General features: G+C 44.0%; 2 protein-coding genes across 2 annotated transcripts; both read right to left on the reverse strand.

The window, feature by feature from the left end:
* Window positions 1–20,280: 20,280 nt before the first annotated feature.
* Window positions 20,281–22,558, reverse strand: LOC114853656 (C-C chemokine receptor type 1-like). The gene is made up of 3 exons (XM_029147289.3): window positions 22,458–22,558; window positions 22,196–22,380; window positions 20,281–21,513 (listed from the first exon to the last, which is right to left on the reverse strand). Exons 2-3 carry the CDS (start codon window positions 22,378–22,380, stop codon window positions 20,649–20,651), a joined length of 1,050 nt encoding a protein of 349 aa, XP_029003122.1. The 5' UTR covers window positions 22,458–22,558; the 3' UTR covers window positions 20,281–20,648.
* Window positions 22,559–23,126: 568 nt separating this feature from the next.
* Window positions 23,127–25,274, reverse strand: LOC129602894 (C-C chemokine receptor type 3-like). Its single transcript, XM_029147287.3, has 3 exons — window positions 25,140–25,274; window positions 24,875–25,062; window positions 23,127–24,189 (listed from the first exon to the last, which is right to left on the reverse strand). The coding sequence occupies exons 2-3, from the start codon at window positions 25,060–25,062 to the stop codon at window positions 23,331–23,333; spliced, it is 1,047 nt and encodes a 348-aa protein (XP_029003120.1). The 5' UTR covers window positions 25,140–25,274; the 3' UTR covers window positions 23,127–23,330.
* Window positions 25,275–25,672: the final 398 nt, after the last annotated feature.

A 25,672-nucleotide genomic window follows, 5' to 3' on the forward strand; every position in this document is an offset into this window, starting at 1 on the left:
TGTTCAAAAGAAGAGAAACGTGTAGGGAGGATAAAAGCTGTGGGAGTCAAAGAGAAAGAATATGAAACGGCCAAAAATGCAAAAGATGCAAACAGCAGAAGAAGAAGAAGATGTTAAGATGAGAAGTTTTAAAAAGCAGAAAAAATGGAACTGTGCAATAAAATAACCTCCATGTTACAGTATATTGTCACAATTCAATACTGTAGGTTCCAACCATTAGAAAAGGTTTCTTTATTAATCAGAAGTTACTGTAAGTCAAGTCAGATTCCAGCTACAGTTTAACTGCCTGCTGTTCTGCTGTCAGGACATAACGACCCGGTCTCACCTTTTGCTCCAAGATCGTTGTCTCGAGAGCTTAACAACAAGGACGAGAGGCAGAAAAGGAGCAAGACAGATAAATAAAAGGCAGCAGGTAGATGTGGGGAGGAGAGAGGGATATAAATAAGGTAACAGCTACATGTGAGAGGAGGGAAGAGTGGATTGATTGTTGCCCTGCGGCTCAGGAAACAATCATGGAGCAGCAGCGCTCATGACCTTCTGCAGAAGGCTTTATTACTCAGTGTTATCTGCTTTAGAGAGGAGCCTCCCTGCTGCTGCTGAGCCTCCCTCCTCATGAAGCGGCGAGTAAAGAAAGCGCTGACCGAGGTGGAGTGTGGCCGCGCTGCCTATTATTCAGGCATCAGGTGGGGAGCACCGATAAGCCACGGTGGAGTGTGTGCTACAGCAAAGGGACAATAGCAGTAACATTTAATGCAAACAAAAACCTCTGATTGGTTCCAACGTAGCACAGTATAAACAGCATCAGTGTAAGTACTGGGAGTCTTCAGTAGTAGTTTACTTATAATTCTCATACTTTATTTATAAGAAACGGGTTGATCTTTGAGTTTAAGTTCAAACATGATAAGGTTCCAGTATGACTTTGCATCATGAGTCTTGTAGAAGACACCATCAGTGCACTGGAGTCCTAATGGAGACCGATGGGTCAAAGCTGTGTTTAAATAGCAGCAGAAATAAACTGTTTTACAACAACTTCCTGATTAATCCAGAGGTTCCTCAGAGGCTGAGGGCTGACTGTGGCTTCCTGAAGAAGGCGACGTCGTAATGGCCATTGATGTATATGAGACATAATTACTATATTTGACCGCACAGAGAAACCTGATGAGGTGAGGCAGGACAGTTCTCGGCCTCACCTGAAGGGGGCGAGCGCGAGCAGAAACACTGAACCACCGCTCTGAGGTTTCTAAAAATAAATATTGGTTTGTTTGGAATCAGAATGAGCACATCGAGGCCACAGATCAATGCTGCTGCATCAGAAACGTTCATTCTAGACCAAATATGTTACTGCGGGTGAGAGAGGCGACATGGCAAGAAACAATAAACATTCTGTCATTGTGAAAAACATTCTCCTTCGACTAAATTCGTGCCTCAGCGCCACGCGCCTCTGATGGAGGAAAACCTGACCGCTGCCCCGGCGTCTGCAAGCTGCCTCCTCCTCCTGCAGCCGCTGTGAACAGCGCCACTGTCAGACGGGAACCGCGCACACAACAATGACGCTAATGCAAGTACAAACATATTGATTTTTGCAGACGGCGCTCACTGTCTCCTGCAGAGCAGCTTTTTCGTGCCGCGCTGCAGGAAGCATGTTCGGGCCCTCCACAGTTTTAGCTACGACTAATAGTCCATCAACCACACGTTGTGTGGAGGAGATAACATTTAATGACACGGTTGACGGTTTGTGGCCTCCACATGCTGGGATTCTTTTTCTTACTGTAGCCGCACAGTCATTTCCTCACAAATGAAGTTTCCTGACGTGTTGTGAGGCTTCTGCATATCTTAAACCGCCGCCTGCCTCTGCGCCGACACAAACAGCGCCGTCCACTGATTAGAGTTACAGGGAAATGAAAGAACACTTCAAAGGTTATCTGTGCTTTGACCTTAAGCTAAACTCATTAAAATGTTTTAATGCCTCGTAGTCTGAATTCTACAAGGTCTGTTTCAGAGACGCTCTCATTCTACCCTGCTTTCAAAATGAAATGTGTGCTTTTACCTCCATTTGTCGTTCTGGTTTTAATTTTAGCTAAAACACAGCTTCGTCTCACAGCGGGGAGCCGCGTCTTAAAAACAGAGCAGAGACAGGAAGTGAGGGCTAAACCAATGAAAGTGATGATTAATCAAAGCCACCGTGTGTCCTCTGATGCCACCGTGTGCTGTTTTAATCCTCTTCAGTGATCCACAGCTAACGAATGACACTCCTGCACTTCTGCAAGTGACATCTGATGGCAGAGAGCCTCCTGCCAGCAGTTAGAAGCAGCCCGGGACGCTGCTTTGTCACACTTTCTCTCTGCGCCTGTTGCTTCCGTCCTCTTTTATTTTGTCCTAGTGTTTCATTTCTTGGCTGCTAAGTTGTCACTCACTCAAGTTTTTGAGGCTACAGGAGGAAACGCGTCAGGGCCATGTTGAGATCACAGCTTCTATAATCAATATTTTAATGTGAATTCCATCTGTTATGTGAGAAGCCCTCAGAGGCTGATACCATCTCTGTTCAAACTGTTTCAATGAAAAGTTTCATTTTATTTTATTTAAAGACGAATGCTGCACAGGAACCATCACCCTGTGACCTTTATAGCACAGTGGGTTGAAAAAATAAGAAACTTCTTTTTATGAATTTACTTATTACCAGTTCAGCAACAATGTCAGGTGCAGAAATCCCCTACAAACAATGTAAAAATCTAATTGATAATTTCTGTAGTGTGAAGAAGTGATTGAGTTTAGTTTAGGCTTCGATCTTTTCCAGTATTTCAAGGATTCTCAGGCCCTCATTGAACCTCTGCTGAGGAGAATCACTACTAACACATGCTAATTCACTTTTGTGCTTTTTACAACTGTTAGCTTGTCTTCAGTCATTTGGGTCAACTTCTGTTGGAGCCCTCTCAAAAGTCCCGTTTTCCATTTAATGTGAACAGATAAAGTTTAGTCAGGATCCAAGTGTTGTGTGTGTGAAGACAACTTCCCTGCGTCGCTCATCATGCTAAACGTTTACTGTTCTCCACCCTCGCTCCTGTCTACCTGACGTCTCCGCCTTTCCTCTCCCTTCTGTCTTCATAAAGCGCACCTCATTGCCCAGACTGTGATGTACGAGCTTCATTAGAGACCCTCCTTCGCTCCCAAATGTGTCCACAATGAGACATCAGGAGTAAAGAACCTATTTGTTTCCATGATAACGAGGCTGGGTGAGTCCATCCCTCCTGCTGAGCGCACACGGAGCCGCGCACACCCAGGAAATATCATATTCTCTCTTTTCTCCATATCAGACCAGTCGGAGGCTCTTCACACTCGTATTTACTTTAGCTGGGGCTTTTTAAATTGAGAGCTTTATCTGCTGGTGATGGAGCTATAATTACAGGGGCTCAGCAGTGACTCCAGAGACCGACACACACTGTTTCATTATGACTACCAGACACTGGCAGCACGCATCAGTGGAAAAAAAGAGACGGAAAGTGATTACTGTGCTGAAGCACCGGTGGGAGCCAAACGGGTTCACATACGACTCATATACAGTAGATATACTTTATATAGATATACAGTACAGCAGTTAGGCTGCTTGGGGGGCGGTAAACATTAGTGGGACACAGACTGTAAAAGGCCAAAGTATCTTGACGTGACCACCACTACTCATCCTGAGCTTTGGGCTGTTTGCTAGAACGTCCTCCTCACTGTTCTGCTGCTCTCGGCCCCATTCCTCACATGCTGGTTTGCACAGCTGCAGTAGCCCGCTACTAGTATTCACATCTTTTATCTGTAGCTGAAGAGGATTTAACAGGAAATAGAGCCATTAAAGCCAAGGAGCATGTGCATCATGTCACATAGATAAGCCGGCGCCATAAACAGGCTCCCAGGTGATTAGTATCCACAACTAGATGAGCTAGTTAATCCATATGAAATGTGGGGATGATGCTGAAAACCAGCCGGGACATCCTCCATAAAAGTGACACGTAACATCAACATCTTTATGATACAGAAGCATGAAGCGAAAGCCACTAAAGTGAGATTAGCCTGAGAGCTGAGATTCAGTATGAGGAGATGTTATGTGTATTAAAAGTTATATGATTTAGACTCGGAGGCAGGAGGTGGACATATTGGAGGCGGAGGCGACTCGGTCCCAGGTGCAGAAATAAAACAATGAAAGCGCTTCAAAACAGTGCATTTTTGTCAGTAATTGCAAATTTCTTCCCGGTAAAAAACAAACAAAGAGAATAAACGTCTTTCACGGCGATCTGTGTGGAAGAAAAATCAATGTTTATGGCCCAGGTTTTATGGATTGATTGTGCTTTGCGTCTGTGGAAGGTGCTATGAAGCTCATCGTTTCATGGTTATCAGATGTTTGGAAATAAAGAGACAAGCGAAAACATAAAACCAGCAGCTGTGTGAAAGCAGGTCCAGAATGCCGCTGGTTCCGACACAAAGGGGCCTGGCTTCAATCCCTCTGACTGTTTATCTCAGCTAGCGCCTCCTCGCTAGTTCAAATTAGAATAATTTGCGAGGTGACGTTTGTCGCTTTCGCGGCAGCCATCGATCGGGAGCCTGAGAAAAACGATGCTCTGGGTTGTGTGTGAAGGCCTCAAAGCCGTGGTTGAAATCAATGCAAGGACTCGAACTGACTCGGACCAAAAGCACGAAAAACAGAGAATCCACAGACGGTGACAGCTTGGGCGGGAATGATGCTCCAGTCAGTTCCACACACACAACAACATAACTGAGATTTAAATTTAACAACATAACTAAGATTTAAATTTAAATAAGTGCAGTATAGACCATTCCTATAAAATGCTCCTCACCGAGCTGCTCCTCTTTTGATCCATATGATGTTGGAACCAGTCTGAATGAATATTTTACACCATGAGGTTGACTTGGTTCAAGTTGTGAGACCACGTTCTGCAATGAACTCCCGTGTAAGTGCTGTAAGAAGCGGTGGAACTACTTGTAGCAGGGGGCACTTCTCACAGCTCACGGCCATGCTGCAATCATAGCTGCAGTAATGAGTTCAAGGTCAAGTTCAAGGTGATACTGTTTGTGGTGGCTAGTCCCATGTGCTATGAAATAACCTGTGCGATGATTTCACATCCAGGATGATGCTGAAGATGAGTTGTGGTACAGTAAATCTCGTCTCATGCTCAGTGGGGGGTGAGTCTAAGTACAGGAAGCCGTAGGACTCAGATCTGGCGCTGAGGTGAGACCTGGAACTGTGTAAAGGTTTGTGTGTGTGTGCGCGCATGAGTGTGCGCCTCAGTGCTTTAATGTGCAGAGTGTATCATTTTTAAACATCGCTACATCACTGTCACTTTCCTGCGGTTTTTACAGACTTTTCGAGCACAGACAGCGTCTCTCTGCTCCCAGAAACACTACGGATACAGATAAGTGCAAACAATCCTTCCTGTTTACACTACTGCTATTTATCTCCATCTCCAGGAGATAATAGTGTGAGAAGATCCCGGACCTCCAGGGAAATCTGTCTGAGTAAAGGCCGAGGGCAGACGCCACTGTTGAATGTGGGTGACCCCCCGGCTCCACAGCGTTAGACTGTCGGGCTGCTGTCATGTCTTTGGCGGTGAGTTCAGAAGCTGAAAATCTTCTTTTATACTTTTGTTAGATAACCTCATGTTCACGTAAATCCATAAAGAACACAGTGAGCCACATAAAGTAAATGTATGAAGCCCACAAGTCAGTCAGAGGATGGAGTAGGACCACCGAGACTCCAACAGCGCTGGGCCTGTGGGACTGGACCTCCAACACCTCCTCCTCCCCTCGTACGCTCTTTAAAGCAAATGTAGAAGACTTTTCACTCCTGATGTTTCAAGGAGCGAGTTGGTCTGACAAACGTACTGTTTGTTAAACTGAAGGAAATGTTGTATTTATCATGTCTTTTCTTTTAAAGCACATTTTACCTCTTGGATCGTCAAAAGCGCAGCAGAAATGTAACTGCTGGGACGTCTGACAGGATTAATGACGCTGCTGGATGAATTAGCAGCCTCTAAGTGCATCAGCCCGTGGATGAATGAAAAGTCGTGGGAGGGACGAGGATGTGCGTCATGTCCACCGTTTAACGTTGCTGGACACACTCAGCACCATTTGTTAGACACCAGTCAGGTCTGAATGTGCCGTGAAGCAGCCGGATCTGTCCAGCTGCTCCATTCACACACACCGCAGACAGCGAGTCAAGCTCAGCGGCTCGTCTCCGAGTCAATGAGTCTACACGCACTGTGGACCTTCATGGTTTAGGTTTCTCAGTAATGGAGGCGTTACAGTCCTCCAGTTATGGGAGGAGCTGTGATTCTGTCCTTGTCTTCTTTGGTGTTTGTGGCTCCTGTTGTGTGTCCTCCTCATCATGTTGTGTGTCGAGGTTTGTTCGACACATGGCAGGACGTGCTGTCATATCTATCTCTATCCATATCATACCATATCTGTAGTGGCCTGGAATGATACTGTATGTCCTGCATCACACTGAAGTTCATGTTTAAACACCCTGCCTGCCTGCCTGCCTGCCTGCCTGCCTGCCTGTCTGTCTGTCTGTCTGTCTGTCTGTCTGTCTGCCTGCCTGCCTGCCTGCCTGCCTGCCTGCCTGCCTGCCTGTCTGTCTGTCTGTCTGTCTGTCTGTCTGTCTGTCTGTCTGCCTGCCTGCCTGCCTGCCTGCCTGCCTGCCTGCCTGCCTGTCTGTCTGTCTGTCTGTCTGTCTGTCTGTCTGTCTGTCTGTCTGTCTGTCTATCTGCCTGCCTGAAGTATTCTATGTTATCCTAATGAAGAGCAAACCTGTAAATCTGATTCAAGCAGTATTTAAAGGTTCAAAAACAACATAAATCTTCACAGAGGGTCAAAATTGAACATTCATACCTCTCTATACTTTAGAATGAGTATGAATTGTGAAAAATACATGGAGGCTACAGGTCAGGTCTCTGCTATAAAAGACATCCAAGACCAATATGTTCCTTTAGGTGAGATAGGAGTGATGATAAAATGTGAAATGTGGCCAGTATTCATTTGCATTCTGACAATTAAATAGTAAAAAAATATACTCTTTTATTATAATTGCAACATCTGACTCCTCACCAGCCATGAACCTCACAGTCTGTCTGTCTGTCTGTCTGTCTGTCTGTCTGTCTGTCTGTCTGTCTGTCTGTCTGTCTGTCTGTCTGTCTGTCTGCCTGCCTGTCTGTCTGTCTGCCTATTGGTCTCCTACTGTGTAGCGAGCCTAATATAGCAGTTTGTGGCAGAAGGGATGAGTTAACCAACATGTCAAACACATGTAATAGCCAGCAGGACGAGCCAAACATTAAAAATGAGGCTGACTTCTAAAAGCCAGCTGTGGATTGTGACCATGAAACGTTTTTACATCTATAGACATATAGAAAAGGAGGGGTTTAGGCAGCTTGAGCCGGGCAGCAGCCAGGAGAACCAGAACCCAGAACCCAGACGGCCCCATGTTACCATCAGATGCAGAGAAGCAGAACATTCCTCAAACCTCACTCAGGTTTTCACTTTATTCCTTTGCCCCTGAGCCTCTTTCTCTCTGCCATCACATGTCCCCAGACTGTCCCCGTCTCTTTTCCTGTAAAACCTCAGACATGAAGGAAGTTCAGCTTTATAATATGAGAGAACCTCAGCAGAACCATGTTTGATTAAGTGCTCGTGCTCTGGATTCCTGGCCTGTCATGTGTCTTTGCCGTGTGCTGCGTGTCTGACTCCTGCATAGACGCGTTCCTCTGGACATGGAACTGATCCTTTTGGCATCTGCCTGCCTGCCTGTGCTTCTGTCTGCATCAGCGTCTCTTCTGCCAGGTAATTTGGCAAATTAGTTCTTTTGGAGATGAAACTGTCAACAAACACAAACAGACTAAAACAACTGTGGCCGTTCTGAAGGAATAGTTTTCAACTTCGACCAAGTATAAGAACTGTTGAGGATTCAGGAAGATGAAGACAGTTAGTGATGCAGAATTTAAACACAGGTTCTGTTGAAGGGAACATGAGACGAGAAAGACTCTTACAAACCTCCAATAGTCATTGATGAACTCATTTAAATCTAATCTAGCTTTTTCCTCAGCATGCTTCACTGTACAGTATATGGAGCTCAATTATGTTATATTAAATTCTTGTGATCAGTTGCTAAGCAACAGTGTGATGATTATGTGTTTGTTTTTGATGTAAACAGAAGCACATGTTCGTAGGAAGAGAACTAACACTGACGTACACTGTGGGAGTGTGTGTGTGGCGCTAACGTAGCTGCTTCCACTGCTGTCCATGACCAGTGGAGGAACATCACACAGACTCACACACCAGCAGCGTCTGTCGGCCGCTTGCTGGGCAGGTGACACGACAAGAATGTGCTTGATGATGCGAGTCCCCCGCTGCCTCTGCTCTCCACAGCCCTGTGTTGAGGAAAATAACATAGATTTATGGGAGGGGCGCTAACAATATTCTCAGCTATTGCTAGAAGCAAATGAATAAATCACCATGCCAAGATGCTCCGGCTCCACCGCCCAGACGCATAAGAATGGAGTGTGTGTGTGTGTGTGTGTGTGTGTGTGTGTGTGTGTGTGTGTGTGTGTGTGTGTGTGTGTGTGTGTGTGTGTGTGTGTGTGTGTGTGTGTGTGCGCGCGCGGCTCACAGGCATGCACCAGTGTGTTTGTGCATTTCATTTGAAATGTTTTATGAACCAACTGCAGCCTCCTTAAAGCTTTCCTTGTGTGATTTATTCAGTTGATTGCCACTGCTTCTCAGTGGCCTGATGAGGCCAGTGAAATGCAGTCACTTGTAAAACCCAATTGCAATAAACTAAATGTAATTCAGTTGAGGAAAAAAAATCGCCTTTTCCTTCTTCGTTCTCTTATTTATCCAGATAGAAAAAGCATGAGGTGCTGCAGAGCTGCTCAGCAAGACGTTGGCACAGTGAACGTCCTGCATTCAACGGAACATGAAGCAAACATACTGTATGTCCACATACAGTATACATTATATACTGTATATATATAAAACATGCATCAGAGATCACAGCACACATCCTGCCAATGTCAGCACTCGCATGACTAAGTCTGGAGCATCTAAAAGTACATTAGACCATGTTTGTCACTGTAAAGAAAACAATTAATGATAAAAAAGTCAATGGTTGTCATTGAAAAATGTTACTTTTCCTTGAGGTCAAGAGGAACAACAGCAGAATGGCCGAGGTCCTTCTTCACCTGTCGATGCAATTCGTCATTTGTCATATGCATTTACTGTAGTGGAGGCTGCTCTGACTGTGAATGAACATCTGACATTTTAATAAAATTATTCAAAATGTTTTATGTTGTATTGAAATTCCACATATAATAGAATAACATAAATTCCAGCACTTACTGTTAGTTTTTGTAGGAGGAGGAGTGACTGCAGCCACAGTCCCACGGCTGACAATCAAAAATAAAATTAAATAAGGAGAAAAACTAATTCCTTGAAATGGAAAAGAATTGTGAGCTGGAAACAAGAGGCACGTTTTGTATTGTGTGTCCAGTTCCCTTCATACTCGCCTGTAATCTACAGTTTTAATTAGAACAGCTGTGTTCCCCTTCAAACTTCCCTTCTTCCCTTCTTCCCTTTCTCCACTTTTAGTTGTAATACTTAAATAAACATGCTGAGAAAATCCATACGAGCTGTCAAGCTGAACAAAACACAAAACGTGCTGCTTCCCTCCAAGCTGCACTTAATGACATATTGATTTGTGTGTGTGTGCTGTACTTCTGTGATTGGGCACCGTTTGTCTTCAGAGGGTTGAGTCTAGTGTCTCCTTACGCATTTGTTAATTATATTTTGACGCTGTTAGAAGAATGGAGATGCTTTGTTTATATAAAGGTTGTACTGTACCTGAACATCCTGCTGATGGAACCATCCTCCTCTCGCTGTTGCCATGGGAGGAACCTGTGGTCTCCGAGGACCTCTGGACCCTCAGTACCTTCTCCGGCCTGTTGACTTTGACTGTGGATGAACATGGCTGGAAAAGAACACAATGAATCAAAACAAAATGAAGAAACAGACCAACAGAGGTACACTGAGAATCGTACAAAGAGGATGAGGAGAACAAAACAAACCAGAGGTCAGAGGTCAGCAGAACAATGACAACGCAGACAGGTGACTGACACTTGACAGTTTCTCTATTTTTTTTAACGGTTTTCGTCAGCTGATGCCCACATTATTTAGTGTCTGAATCTCACCTGTTACAGGTGAATGCACCAGACTGGGCTCACGTTAAAAAGACAGATAACCTTTTAGATGATGCAGCTACTGTACTTTACGTTGAGGAATACAAAATAAAAACTCTCCTTTACCTCCAGCAGCTGCAGCCACATGAAACAAGCAGCATAATGTGGGTTCATTATTATTCCAGCCTCTCTTCAGTGCAGGAATGCTTTAAAACCAATTTAAACTTGCAGCTAAGTTTGACAGTCTGTGAATGCCGGCGCCCTCCTTTCCAGCACCTCAGGTAAATTTGGAAAGCAGTGTTTAGAACCGCCGGCAGCTGTTGAGTCTCTTCTAAGAAACTTGTGGTGAAAAAAGATATTTGACTCCCCTCAGGCCGACCGGCAGCAGCACATTCAACAATAAAAGAGCCAAATAATTACTGTGCCTGAGGAGGTGATGTGTCCCCAGCCCCCAGTGGTTCTGCTGCACACGGGCCTGTGGTACAGCGAGATATGGGGGACTGATAGGAGCGAGCAGCGTGCTGAAGTCGGACCAGGTGAGAAAGTCCTATTCAAAGCATGAGTTGCCTTTTCGACTGACCCTCCTCACACGGACACCACTTGACCACCGCAGGTGAGCGCTGGTAACTGGCAGCAGAGAGGCTTCCGAGGATGAGACTCGCTTGTCCAGCACGTCCCACAGATGCTCGACTGAAACGCCTCAAACTCGTCCACTCTCCTCCAAAGAGCTCTAAGGGCATTTTTTCCATGAAAGGCTGAACATGCGCTGCAATAATGCTCAGGGAGTCGTTTTCCCGTCAGAAAGGAGGCAGATACTCCTTTACTTCTGTTTAGACGCTCATCACAGGAAATCGTAAAGTCTGCAAAACATAAGAAACGTCTTGACTAATACCAGGGCTGCTCAGTCCACGCTGTGATCTTCCAGTCTCAAAACTCAGCGTCTAGTACCTCATCCAGAGGATTACAACAGCAGGCTGTCGTTTGCCTCATAGCACTGAGGACAGAGGTGCTAACCTCAGAATGGGCCAATCCGGAGACTAAGATACTTGTAAAACCACAAGTTTGCAGAAACAGCCTTCCAGGCATAGATTTCCCTCTGTGGAGTCCTGAGGGCCCGAATGTGACGCTGACAGAAACATACAGCAGACGGATTCAGGCCGAACAGGAAATGGCTCAAGAAAGTAGGAAGATTATCTGCTGCCGAGGCCGCGAGCTGGACTAAAGGTGGCTCCTACGGACGCATCAAAGTATCACCACAGATGTTGGGCCTATGGCTCAATAATCATGATAAGTGTTAAAACAGTTAAGAGTGAAGATTCATGTCTAGTAAATTAGCAGACGCACAACAACATAACAGATAATTTATTCCTCCATGTGTCAGTGAACTACATAAATAAAATACAGTAGGTATCATATCACACTGCACCTGACAGCACACATGGCTCAGTGTGAGGAGCTCGGCATCCTAAGGCATCAATCAATTATTTCATTGTCATAAATCTATAGTTTTTAACAGGGAAACATAATTAAAGGCTGCAAAACAGGCTGCACATACAATACAACCTAAAAGCGAAGACAGGCTCTCTGTCTGTAGATCCGCGTCTGGTTAATGTGCATCAGCGGCTCCTTGGAACTATTCCGGGGGCCCCGCTGCTTCTCGTGACGCTCAGTGACTCAGTCGTGCAGCAGCTCCGCTCAGTGAGTCCGTGGCAGAGAGAAGGACGACGCTAACGACACTCCGGGCGGAGAAAAGCCGAGGAGAGCGCCGGGAGTGACTGATGAGCGCAAACGGAGCCGCGCACCTGAGGAGCCGCGCCGCAGCGCAGCGAAACGCCCTCTCCCATATGGCCGCCGCGAGCCCCGCATGCTAATGAAGCGCTGTAATTGGAACGTGCCATCTATCAGCAGCGGCGCGTGCTGGGCTGAGCCCCGGCGTGCTCTTATTAAAGGCATCTGTGCTCCGCGCTCTCGGAGGAGCTTTGCGGCAGATAGAGCGCGTGGAGGCTTTTCAGCCGCAATAATCTGCTGCATATGTAGCAGCATGTGGTGCGACATTTAAATGTTATTAAGCAAATCCAACACGACGCGTCCTCGCCCTCACGCACACATCAGTGTGTGCGTGAGGGCTTCGCTGTGAAGAGGAGGTCAGTGTCTGTTTTTTGTATGCTGATTCTGGTAATTGATCATGGGATAAGCTGTAAATGCGTGCTTTGTCGCCTTGTCGGTTTCATCACGTTAAAGTATGTGATTACGCGATCACTGAGGCTGAGAATCGTTGCTCCACGTTGTGGTGGAGAGAGAATTATGCAACTGAAATATGTCTGTGTTTCACAGAACATTTAACTTATGTTATGTAAAATTTCAATGAAGAGAAGCCAATGTTTCAATTTGCTTTGACTGATGCACAGGTGTATAAACATGGACCTGGGTTGTTCTCGACAGTCTTTGTATGGTTCTGCTCAAGTACCGAACATCAACCCTCCACATTCTATGAACTCCCTCATCAGAAAGAAGAGAATTTCAAGGTAACAGCTGTAAAACGACGGAGAAAATGGGACTATTTATTTCAGCGAATCAACAGCAATAACTGCAAGTTCTGAAATCAATTCAGTCCCAACATAAAGTCTTTTCCATTTCATTACAGAAACACAATCTAATGCACAGAGAGGAGTCGAGACCTAATTCTATAGAATCGCACGAAAAAACAGCAAAGAAACCGATGTCGTCACATATTGGATTTGGATGTGGAACTGGAGTTAAGTGACTCAGCGAGGACGTCCGTGGAACTGTCTGTGATGAGTCTTCAGCTGAGATGCAGAGCAGAGCACTGTCCAGACCCCAAGAATGACATGCATCAGAGCAGACGGAGACGTGTGTGTGTGTGTGTGTGTGTGTGTGTGTGTGTGTGTGTGTGTGTGTGTGTGTGTGTGTGTGTGTGTGTGTGTGTGTGTGTGTGTTTCTACAGATACATCAAGTCCATATGTCCACATATCAGCTTATGTTTGCTGGGGTCTGTTTCATTTGTCTGACACACATTAGCTTCTTAGCACAATGAAGGAAGCTTTACTTCCTGTCTAGACATATTTTGGTCCTAGCACCTTCCATGTCCCTCAGCTTTACTAATCAGTCGTACTTGACTTTATGTACAAGTCAGGGTAACCACGGCGACATTTAAACGTGTAGAATTGAATGTGACTGTTGACATCTCAGCAGTTTTTCATACGCTGCAAAAGAAAACATAGACTCTGACATGGACTCTGGGACCTTGGCCCAGATCCAGGGTCCGCCATCTTCAAACTGTCTGCATAAATGAAACAGCTGACTTTGTTATACTTTAATTCACCATCAACACAAACCAACAACTGCAAACATTTTTTTCCAATATGTGGCATCAGTTTTCAACTTAACCTCTTCCAGCTGCAAGTTAACGGAGCATCCTCGACTCCTGACGTTAGATTGTGGGTTGGTGTCTGCACAGAATGTGGGATGGAGACATCCAGAATCTGTGCAGGTCGGTTGTGTTTTTTAGGTCGCTGTTGGGTGGATGCTGGGAGGGAAGCTCTGTGATGACCCCAGCATGTTCACTCAAAAAATAGCCAGGCCTTCATGTAATTTAATTACATGGCTTAGCTGGCTCAGCTTGGCAACCTCCTGCTTCCCAGTCTAACGTTTTACTCACTGAGCCATCAGAGGACTACCTATAGCTGATATTTTTAAAATATTATATATATAAATATAAGTATAAATATATAAGGTTGATTGGTTAATTATGAACACTGAAACATAATATATAAACATAATTCAAAATTGTGCAGTAAATACTTTCGTGCTATTGCTTTGCCAATGACTTGACTCCTTCAACCCTCCGGTGCCTCAGTGGCCACAGCTTCAGACTGTGAACCAGGGATTTTGCCAGTTTGAGCCCAGTTGATTGCACCAGATACTAAAACTTTACAAAGGAAATCAGTAAATATATTATTTTATGCAGATATTTCACATAACCATAAACTGATGAAATAGTAAACATTGATATGAAATTCATCATTACCTGTGTATCAGGTAATTGAACAAAACATAAGCTTCATGTGTAAAATTGCATTAACTTAATGTAATCCATCCATCCATCCATCCATTTTCTTAACCGCTTACTCCCTAGTGCGGGGTCACGGGGGTGCTGGAGCCTATCCCAGCTGGCTACGGGCGAGAGGCAGGTTACACCCTGGACAGGTCGCCAGTCCATCGCAGGGCTTAATGTAATCCTTTATTCTTAAGTTATGTAATTAAATGGCATAAACCTACTGACCAACCTGTTTAATAGACATAAAGGTTTTTTTTATTTCAACAAAATCATTTGAAATCCTACTTTTTCATATACACAATACTCTGCCTCATCCTTTGGGTAAATATCACGAACAAAAGGCCAGCTCCGTTGCGGTTACAGAAATCACCAACAACCCTTGTGCTACTGTATAACAAACAGTACCGTCCATGGCTCCATGACACTTCCTTTCAGCTCAGTCTTTCCACCTGCAGCTTGAGGGAGACCGAGGGAGTCCAGGCAGTGGTTAGATGACTATAGCAGACAATCAATCAGGCCAGAGACCGGCTGCACCCTGGTCAGGTCCTTCAGAACAAGCTCGCGCTCATGAGCTCAACCAATAGACACAAGAAGAAATTAGGTCACAAGGCTCTGATTCCCAGGAAATGAAGCTGTCGTTCCTGCTGTGAGGCGACGTGTTAACCATCAGCTCTCAGACTCACTGAGTGGCACCCTACTCAGTTTAACGATCCTTCAAAATTAAACAATTAGTGGTATTACGTCTTTACATCTGAAGAGCTACAGAAATTAATCTTACAACACTATTAACACTAGACTATATTAAATCACCAGAACAAATTCCACACATTCAAGTCCAGGTTGTGTCTCCAGCTCCGCTGCGTCTGTTTACTGCCCCCATGTGATGTTTCTGTGCGCGTGTCCTTGTTTTCACCTTTGTTGTGCCATGTTTCAGTCTGTGTATCATTTCCTCTGGCCTCGTACCGTTTCATGCCTCAGTCTTCATCGCTTTGCCCTCTGTTATTGTGCTTTCATCTCCTTTTCCGTGTTGTGTTCCTCTAGAGTCATTTTTTCTTTGCTCCCTGTTTGCCTCATGTTTTCTAGTCATTTTCTCTTAAGTTGATCCTCCAGTTCTTCTTTGACATTTTGAGAGAATTCATGACAATGTGTGATATGTTTGAACCGATTTGTAAAGGTGACACTTTAACTCTGCGCCATTTACTAACCTATTGGCAATAAATGAAAAGGGAATCAGACCTGGAGCCAACAGTGCACAGTCAGAGCACCAGCCAGACCTCAGGCCTCATAAGTAAATTGGATCTAATTAATTCAATGCTTTGTTTTGTTTTTATATCCTTCTATTTCGAAAGTTAATAACTAGGTCTTACAAAGTTTCTTCCTACAAACTAAACAACAAAAGACCCAAAAAGGATTGAACTGACAAACAAACAGGAGACTACTGTATGAAGACGAACAAACCAGGATGTAAAAACAGGAAAGCAGAAATGAACCAGCGGGAAGCATCCTCAAATATTCAACATGGAGTCCAGGCGATAATTACTCCAGGCCAGACAGGTAGACAGGAAATGACCTCAGACGTGGCAAAGGTGAGAAAGAAACACAGCCTTTGCAGCCTGAGGCTTGTTTTCCTTAACCCCTCAGCTTTCGAGCCCTATTTAAACCCTATTAATTAATTAGGATCCGATTTGGCATATTCCAATTAATCCCGTACAAGGGAAGTTTCCGGCCTAGTTGGTCTCGTTCGAAGCGGAAGCCCTGCTGCCTCCATCTTGAAAAGTTCGCGTTACTTTCGCTTTTAAATGTAGCTAAATATGGCTCACCGAAGTTGGAAAAAAAAAATCGCTCAGGAGTTGGAGCAGAAGCTTGCAGTTTTTGGACCAGTGTGGTTGTACCGTGTGTTCTGGAACGAAACGCTCTATTGGATTACATTCGCTGGATCATAACGGACAAAACGAGACCACACACGACGTGAATGAGCGCGATTTGAAGCTCAGAAGTCGTCAAAAGTAAGTGATGGAAAATGTATGGATTTATGGTTATTGTTTTTTGAGCGCTTGGTGACTGGAACTGTAGCTGGAAATGGTTTATATGGTTGGAAAGACGAGAGTCTAACCTTTTAACGGTGTGCAGCTTGTGTCGCTGAGGTTTAGCGGATGGACTGTACACAATCATAACTCGCATGATCCCAAGGACCTTGAGCGTTGAGGGCGAGACCAAGAACAGAGTCATTGACGAGCGCAACAATGTATGAAAAATAAAATATAAAATAAATAAAGAGTCAAAAAAAAAGAAAAAAAAAAAGAAAAGTCAAGATCCATTAAAAATAATGTTGAAATGAAAAACTAAATGTGTGTCTGCTGACCAAATGATTGATTGATTGATCGATTGATTTCCATACTCTTATTGAGCGGTGTGATGTAAGGCTGCACATACAGAGCACATTTCTCTGCTGAATACTAAGCATCCTCTCTCTCACACTGAACTCAGACAGAAGCAGCTCCACAGGCCCTAAAGCCATGTTAGAAGTCAGGACCGGGTGCAGGGTGCATGTAGTTCTAATCCTCCAATTAATTTTCATTCTGCACAAGTGGAGGACCCCTGAGAGCTTCTTGACACTTCTATTAAAAAGTAAAAATGAAACATAGCGTGAAGGTGAGAGATCTTTCCTCCGTCTGTCTCCACAGAGAGCCAAGCTGACATCATTTTTGCAGAATAGTGAAATTTTTCTTTTCTCTTGTTCTCATGTGGGCAACGACTAATTATAATAGAATTTGTGGCTTAACAAGAAAATATGAACGCTTATCTTTAATATTTCAATAAGAACAAAGTAAAAGTCGTTGATTTACTACAGTACTTTCACTGCATTTTAGTTCATCATTACTGTCCGTGACAGTCATTCAGTATCAGGAAGTTGAGTCATTGCTCGTTTTTGCATCAGACTGACTTTGGCTGAGTTTCAATAAAAATGTACAAGGAGTTTACTTCTTAGACTCACCTGGAGAAACCTCAGTTTTCCAGGTGAAGCTGTCTAAAAGTTGAGTCATGGCAACAGGAATACAACTTTTGTTCTTCTTCCTCTTCCTCTTCTTCTTTTTGTCACGATAAATCTGCAAATGAAAAAAAAAGTTGAAACATGTTTGAGTTTCCAATAGTTTTGTGTCAACAATGTGTCAACTATATTGTTTCAAGCTTGACTGTTACAGTTCATAACCAAAATAGACGTTTGACTTGTTTTTAGTGAGTTTCTTAAATTCAGGACAACATCAGTGGAACAACCACACAAGTCACTATATAAAAAAAGGATAAAAAAAATAAAAAAATGTTTCACATATTCAAGACCAGGCCTTGATGACAGACAGACCATAAATATGAACAAAACTGGCACCTGAAGGCCTCTGACCTGAAGCACCTTTCAGTCCTATTAAATGTAATGCACACAAAATGAAGATGTCTGCAATGTCCGATTTAGTATAAAACTGATAAGGTGATGGGTTTTGGGAAACCTTTGGGAAGTCTTAAAATGAAGCAGTCAAACGTCCTCCTCTTCTGTTAGACTGAGCTAAAACTGACCTATTAAGAACCTGTTCACACTGTTTACATAAGAGCACAAGGTCAAGCTTGTTAGTTGTAAAAAGATTGTTGACTTAAATGTTTATTACCACAGTTATTGTTTTTGTGGCACCATTCACAGCCTGACAGGACACTGGAATGTTCTGGCAGGAATGTGCTGAGGTTTTAAATGACGGGGCGGGAGAGGAGGAGCAGGAAAACACATCTTCAATTTATCTACTTCCTGCTTGCATTCATGTTTTAACCCGTGCCTTCAAATGCAAGAGTCTGTTCACCTTCACCAACTTACTGATGAGAAAGAGCAGATTTATGAAGGTTCAAATATTTGTTCAGCCTATTAATATCACAGGGATACGGCAACTGTTGGTGAGCGTCACTTTCTACTGTTGGGCTTTGTGAGTGTGCATAGAAATGTATGATGTATTTACAAATTACATTGTTTTATAATAAAACATACAGTCTAACTCCTTAATTCCTACACTCAAAGAAATGAGTTGTTGGATTTACTTAACTCAACCGGTCCCACACAATGCAGCTGCTTAAATAGAAAAAAAATGGACAAATAAATCCAACAACATGCTCTTAAGTTATTTGAACTTAACATTATTGTAAATGCTACCGCATGGAATTATGTTCAGTCAACATGTTAGTATTACATTGAGGCAACATGATCCTATACTTTGTTCAGTGTACTTAACCTAACACATTTTTGTCCAATTTAATAAAATTTAAAAAATATTTTTTTTTTTTTACGGTTCTTATTGTAACTAATCACCATTAAGGATTACTCCTACGGTTCTTAATTTGAGACCCTTTGCCCCTCACCTAACAAACCTCTCTACGGATTTGAACTCACAAGCTCTTAATCAACAGCGCAACACTCTAACCACTGTACCAACTAGAAAGAAATTTACTACAATTGTTAAATCCCTCTGAATCATCCAGAAGGCAAATGCAAAACAAAAACGCTACCAACAAAAATTTATTAGTTGATACAAAAATACAGCACATGCAAAATGATAAATATTTGCTTTTAAAGTGCCCAAACTCTAAAGAAATGAAATTTGGGTTTTGTTAGCATTACACTGTTGTATTACATTAAAACTGCGAAGAAAGGTTTATTTTAGTGAGGAAAACCAAGGCAGTTATGTTGAATCAACGTAATATTGTGTGTTTTCAACGATACATAATACTGTTAATTTAAACCAACATAACTCAGTAGTTTAAAACTGCACGAACGGCATTGCATAATTACAGGGAAAGATTTGAAAGCGGCATCCTGTGCCATGCGCACGTGTGCCTATAACTACGGAAAGTTTGTTGGGACATTCGTTACTTCATTCAATGCCGTTCGTGCGTTTTAAACGACAGACCTATGTTGGTTCAAATTAACAGTATTATGTACCTTTTGAAAACAAACAATATTACGTTGATTTAACATAACTGCCTTGGTTCTTGTCACTAAAATTAACCTTTCATCGTAGTTTCAACGTAATACAACAGTGTAATGCTAACAACACCCAAAGTTCATTTTTTTTTGAGTGTATTATATCATGTCAGCCTCCTATTTGTTAATAAAAGTTTAGAAATAAATTGTAATTAAATAAGTTACTGATGAGTTGTGGTACAGACAAAACTATCCAGTTTCTGCTGAATGTCTTTCTGACAACACTTCACTCAAATAACATCGTACTCAACCACAAAACAGCTGTAACATTTTTCACCAAAAGAGCGAGACAGACATTGGAGCATGAGCAATCCACCAGGAGTCCCACCCTGCGCCCCAGAGAGGGACCCTGCCACCAGTCCACCACTCCCACAATAGCGACACGGGGCCCACGCCAGCAGCTTGTCTATAACATTAACATTAGGCCTGCAACATAAGGTTGACAATAGGTGGGGTCAGCAGAAGACACCACCCCGGCAGCGGTTTGATGCACCCTGAGCTGAGAAAAGAACCCCCCCACACACACACCAACCACACTACATACATAGACACTTGCACCAATTATACTTCCACAAACTGACTGTACTTAGTCATACGTGAACCCATGCACTCTCACATACATGCTTATACCCACGGGGCTCACCCCCTACTGTAGGCCTTAAATGTATGTGTATGTGCTTAAGTATTAGGATCTCTGGAGCACCACAAGCTCCCTGAGAGGTCCAGCTGACAGAGGCATCAAAGAGAGAGCTTTATCCACTGGCAACTAACCCTGAAACATAACACTTTAAACTAGAGGGTTTGTCAGCAGATAGTTTAAGGAAGGAAGTGTCCGTCTGACATCAACTCAGTGTCTGTTTGTTTTCTTATGTAATAAGATCTTGCATCTTTTTGCGTGTCTTCCACGATGCAAGTAAAACAACTGTTGAAAACGGATGTTTCATTATGAAAATACCAAACCGTACTGATTTAGGATGTTTATTTCATCAGTGCTGAACACACAGAAGCAAGAAATGTGCCAAGGCAGAAACCAAGAAGTGCTGAACATGAAGCCTTTAGCTTCCTCTAACCACTTGCTTGTTTTTTGTTAAATATAAGTTGGACAGAGACAAATAGAGAAGCTGCTGCATTACATTAATAGGTTTATTTACACAATTTCAGATTTCACAATTAGAAAGAAGTCAGTGTCACCCTAACACTAGCAATTATACTCATTATTGTCTGTGCAGGTATTTTGCTGTAAATGAACGAATTTTACAGGAGCTTTTTTAAGAGTCCTGCAGGAAGCAGCTAGTCGTTTCATTAGGCCACGTCACAGAGTTGAGGCTCGGCTCTAGAGCTCGATACGCATGATCCTCGTCGACGTGTTGCTTCTGCTGCTTTGACTCACAGATATTTGTTTATTCACTGTGGGAAAGTGCTTCACCAGCAGCTGCCTGAAGTAGTTCTGGAACTTTTTTCCAACAAACGTGTAGAAGAGGGGACTGATGCAGAAGTAAAGATAGGTGATGTTGCGTGTGATGTGAAGTGCATAGCCTCTCGTCTTGATGTCCTGGCAGTCATTCGAAGGGGACACTGTCATGAGCAGCTCCAGGATGTTGTAGGGGCTCCAGCACAGGAAGAACAACAGCACGATGATGAGTATCAGCCGCAACGTCTTGACCCTTATGACTATGCTGGACGACATGACAGTGATTACAATCCGAACGTAGCAGTAAATAATGACGAGCAGAGGGATGATATAGAAAAAGAAAAAGTCGACGTAAACGCGAATTAATTTCAACTGCTGCACTTGATCGTAGGTCAGGTCACAAGGATACTCTTCACATATGGTTGTGTTGGTGCGTCCATGAAAATGTGTGTCATAGATAATCATGGGCCTGATGCACGCCAGGCCGCTGAGCAGCCACACCACGGCGCAGAACACCCAGGCGTACATCCTGTTCCTCATCCTCGCTGCACCCAGGGAGTAAACCACGGAGAGGTGCCGGTCGAAGGTCAGAAGAGTCAGAAAGAGGATGGAGCTGTAGTAGCCCAGGTTGTACATGCTGCCCACCACCTTGCACATGACCCTGCTGAAGATCCAGTCCTGCAGCTGTTTGTAGGCTCCCAGGAAGGGAAGGCTGCTCATGAAGAGGAGCAAAGAGAGCACCAGGTTCAGCAGCAGGATGTTGGTCACGGTGGTCAGCTTTTCAAACCTAGGGGGTCGGAAGCAACGGGTCACTAGAGAACAAGCTTCAGGGACAGTTCGCACCAAACTGATCTACGAAGAATCGTCCTTTCCTACTAAAATTCCTCAACTAGGCTGAAATAGAGGAAGTTCTAGTTACTACAACTTGTGGTTTTACAGAGAGCAGCCACAGTAAATGGCTCAGAGTGGGTTGTGTCTGACTGGCCTCACTAACCAGCTCCCCTCCACCTTTCACAGAGTTCAACAGATTCTCTGTCTAAAGCCCAGAGGATCCCTTTCCTGTCCACAGGCCTTTTCATCAGGTCACTAGACCTTAAGTTTCTGAGCTTTGCCTTATAGTGATTTAATCACCACACTCCACAGTCAGTTCCATAGAATCATAATATGATTAATAGTTGAAAACAAGATTAATAAGTCTAGTTTAGTAGTAGATGTTCAGTTAGTAGATGTGTTTAACATTGATTAAACTCGTTTTTCCAATCTTCAGTGACTCACACAATGAACCATCGCAACTAACCTAACAACAACTTTTCTCAAAACAATGATAATGCTGCAGATGGCAGTAGTTGCATTTATGGGTTCGTTTTTTTTAATGTGCAAGGAAGCTTTGACATGATGGAAAAAGAAGCCTTTTATGAGATGTATGTATTTGAGCCAGGATACTGCTTAAACAACCAAACCTCACTCACTGGTAGATGATGACGAGGACCAGCCCGTTGCAAAAGAAGCTGAACAGGAACATAAAGTAGTAGAGGATGGACAGTTGAGCTCCAAAATAGTTGTCATTGTTCCTGGCACAGATTTCAACCGGCTTTTCCGACCCAGTAGGGTAGGAGCTGTAATCAAACGGAGTAGTTGCCTGCGTCAGCTCCATCTGCAAAAACATGATTAACCTCAGAGAGAAGCAGAAAGTGAGAGTAGATGTTTTCGACGTCAGACGTCTTGACTTACCGCTTGTCCAGTGGAGAAGCTTCTGACTCTGAAGGCCACGGCTCATTACCTTTCATACAGTCAGTCAGTCAGTCAGTCAGTCAGTAAGCCGTCCTCTGCACATGAGGGGAGGGATTACACAAAAACACCACAGCTACAGCTCAGCCTCTGGATCACTTCACCCTCACAACGGAGCCACCTACTCAGAGTATGTGCATCTGCTCTGTGGCTTCAGATTCCAGCAAACAGGTTAAAACCGCTGCTGCTCTCGCCTTTGGACCAACGCTCAGCTGTGGAGAATCATCAGCTGTAAAAGCTTTGTGCCTGACTTGATGGATGTGTATGAAGGTGAAAGAAAGGTACCAGTGGTGTTGACTGTAGGACAAGCTGCTCTACTGTATGTCCCGCTTAGTCCCTTAGCAGGAGACTATGCTCCATACTGTAACTATTAGGTCATCTTTCATCAGTGCTGTTTGTTTTATGAGCCTTCGGCAGTTTGGACTCAGGGTTCGCAGAGATGAATGTCTCACCCAATAATTATTTAAATCTACTCCCTGGTAGGATGATGATGAGGATGATCCTGTACAAGGCAGAAACCAATAAGTGCTGAACACGAACCTTCAGCTTCCTCTAACTACTTCCTTGTCTTTTGTTAAATATAAGTTGGACATAGACAAACAGAGAAGTTGCTGCATTACACTAGTAGGTTTATTTACACAATTTCAGATTTCACAATTAGAAAGAAGTCGGTGTCACCCGAACACTAGCAATTATACTCATTATTGTCTGTGCAGGCATTTTTCTGTAAATGAACGAATGTGAGAGCTTTCTAAGAGTCCTGCAGGAAGAAGCTAGTCGTTTCATTAGGCCACGTCCCAGAGCTGAGGCTCGGCTCTAGAGCTCAATACGCGTGATCCTCGTCGATGTGTTGCTTCTGCTGCTTTGACTCACAGATATTTGTTTATTCACTGTGGGGAAGTGCTTCACCAGCAGCTGCCTGAAGTAGTTCTGGAACTTTTTTCCAACAAACGTGTAGAAGAGGGGACTGATGCAGAAGTAAAGATAGGTGATGTTGCGTGTGATGTGAAGTGCATAGCCTCTCGTCTTGATGTCCTGGCAGTCATACGAAGGGGACACTGTCATGAGCAGCTCCAGGATGTTGTAGGGGCTCCAGCACAGGAAGAACAACAGCACGATGATGAATATCAGCCGCACCGTCTTGACCCTAATGACTATGCTGGACGACATGACAGTGATTACAATCCGAACGTAGCAGTAAATAATGACGAGCAGAGGGATGATATAGAAAAAGAAAAAGTCATTGTAAACGCCAGTTAATTTCAACTGCTGCCCGTAGGTCAGGTCACGAGTATTCTCTTGACATAAGGTTGTGTTGATGTGTCCGTAAAAATGTGTGTTCTGGAGAATCATGGGCCCGATGCACGCCAGGCCGCTGAGCAGCCACACCACGGCGCAGAACGCCCAGGCGTACATCCTGTTCCTCATCCCCGCTGCACCCAGGGAGTAAACCACGATGAGGTGCCGGTCGAAGGCCAGAAGAGCCAGAAAGAGGACGGAGCTGTAGTAGCCCAGGTTGTACATGCTGCCCACCACCTTGCACATGACCCTGCCGAAGATCCAGTTCTGCAGCTGTATGTAGGCTCCCAGGAAGGGAAGGCTGCTCATGAAGAGGAGCGAGGAGAGCACCAGGTTCAGCAGCAGGATGTTGGTCACGGTGGTCAGCTTTTCAAACCTAGGGGGTCGGAAGCAACGGGTCACTAGAGAACAATCTTCAGGGACAGTTCGCACCAAACTGATCTACGAAGAATCGTCCTTTCCCACTTTAATTCCTCAACTAGGCTGAAATAGAGGAAGTTCTAGTTACTACAACTTGTGGTTTTACAGAGAGCAGCCACAGTAAATGGCTCAGAGTGGGTTGTGTCTGACTGGCCTCACTAACCAGCTCCCCTCCACCTTTCACAGAGTTCAACAGATTCTCTGTCTAAAGCCCAGAGGATCCCTTTCCTGTCCACAGGCCTTTTCATCAGGTCACTAGACCTTAAGTTTCTGAGCTTTGTGCCTTATAGTGATTTAATCACCACACTCCACAGTCAGTTCCATAGAATCAAAATATGATTAATAGTTAAAAAACAAGATTAATAAGTTTAGTTTAGTAGTAGATGTTCAGTTAGTAGATGTGTTTTCAACAATGATTAAACTTGTTTTTCCAATCTTCAGTGACTCACACAATGAACCATTGCAACTAACTTAACAACAACTTTTCTCCAAACAATGATAATTCTGCAGATGGCAGTAGGTGCATTTATGGGTTATTTTTTTAATGTGCAACGAAGCTTTGACATGATGGAAAATGAAGCCTTTTTTGGGATGTATGTATTTGTGCCAGGACACTGCTTAAACAACCAAACCTCACTCACTGGTAGATGATGACGAGGACCAGCCCGTTGCAAAAGAAGCTGAACAGGAACATAAAGTAGTAGAGGATGGACAGCTGAGCTCCAAAATAGTTGTCATCGTCCCTAAAACAGGGTCCAACCGGCTCTTCCGACCCAGTGGGGTCGGAATAGACGTAATCAACAGTAGTAGTTGCCTGCGTCAGCTCCATCTGCAAAAACATGATTAACCTCAGAGAGAAGCAGAAAGTGAGAGCAGATGTTTTTGATGTCAGACGTCTTGACTTACCGCTTGTCCAGTGGAGAAGCTTCTGACTATGAAGGCCACGGCTCATTCCCTTTCATACAGTCAGTCAGTCAGTCAGTCAGTCAGTCAGTCAGTCAGTCAGTCAGTCAGTCAGTCAGTAAGCCGTCCTCTGTGCGTGAGGGGAGGGATTACACAAAAACACCACAGCTACACAGCCTCTGAGTCACTTCCCCCTCATGATGGAGCCACCTACTCAGAGTATGTGCATCTGCTCTGTGGCTTCAGCTTCCAGCAAATAGGTTGAAACCGCTGCTGCTCTCGCCTTTGGACCAAAACTCAGCTTCTGCAGCTGATGATTCTCCACAGCTTAGTGCCTGACTTGATGGATGTGTATGAACGTGAAAGAAAGGTACCAGTGGTGTTGACTGTAGGACAAGCTGCTCTACTGTATGTCCCGCTTAGTCCCTTAGCAGGAGACTATGCTCCATAACTATTAGGTCATCTTTCATCAGTGCTGTTTGTTTTATGAGCCTGCGGCAGTTTGGACTCAGGGTTCGCAGAGATGACTGTCTCAC

This window comes from Betta splendens, chromosome 4, assembly GCF_900634795.4.
Source record: "Betta splendens chromosome 4, fBetSpl5.4, whole genome shotgun sequence".
NCBI classification, from domain to species: domain Eukaryota; kingdom Metazoa; phylum Chordata; class Actinopteri; order Anabantiformes; family Osphronemidae; genus Betta; species Betta splendens.

Coding starts and splice junctions, on each gene's coding strand:
- LOC114853656 (XM_029147289.3), bottom strand. CDS start 22,380: ATGGAGCTGACGCAGGCAACTACTCCGTTTGATTACAGCTCCTACCCT. Junction 21,514..22,195: donor GTCCTCGTCATCATCTACCA/GTGAGTGAGGTT, acceptor CCGACCCCCTAG/GTTTGAAAAGCTGACCACCG.
- LOC129602894 (XM_029147287.3), bottom strand. CDS start 25,062: ATGGAGCTGACGCAGGCAACTACTACTGTTGATTACGTCTATTCCGAC. Junction 24,190..24,874: donor GTCCTCGTCATCATCTACCA/GTGAGTGAGGTT, acceptor CCGACCCCCTAG/GTTTGAAAAGCTGACCACCG.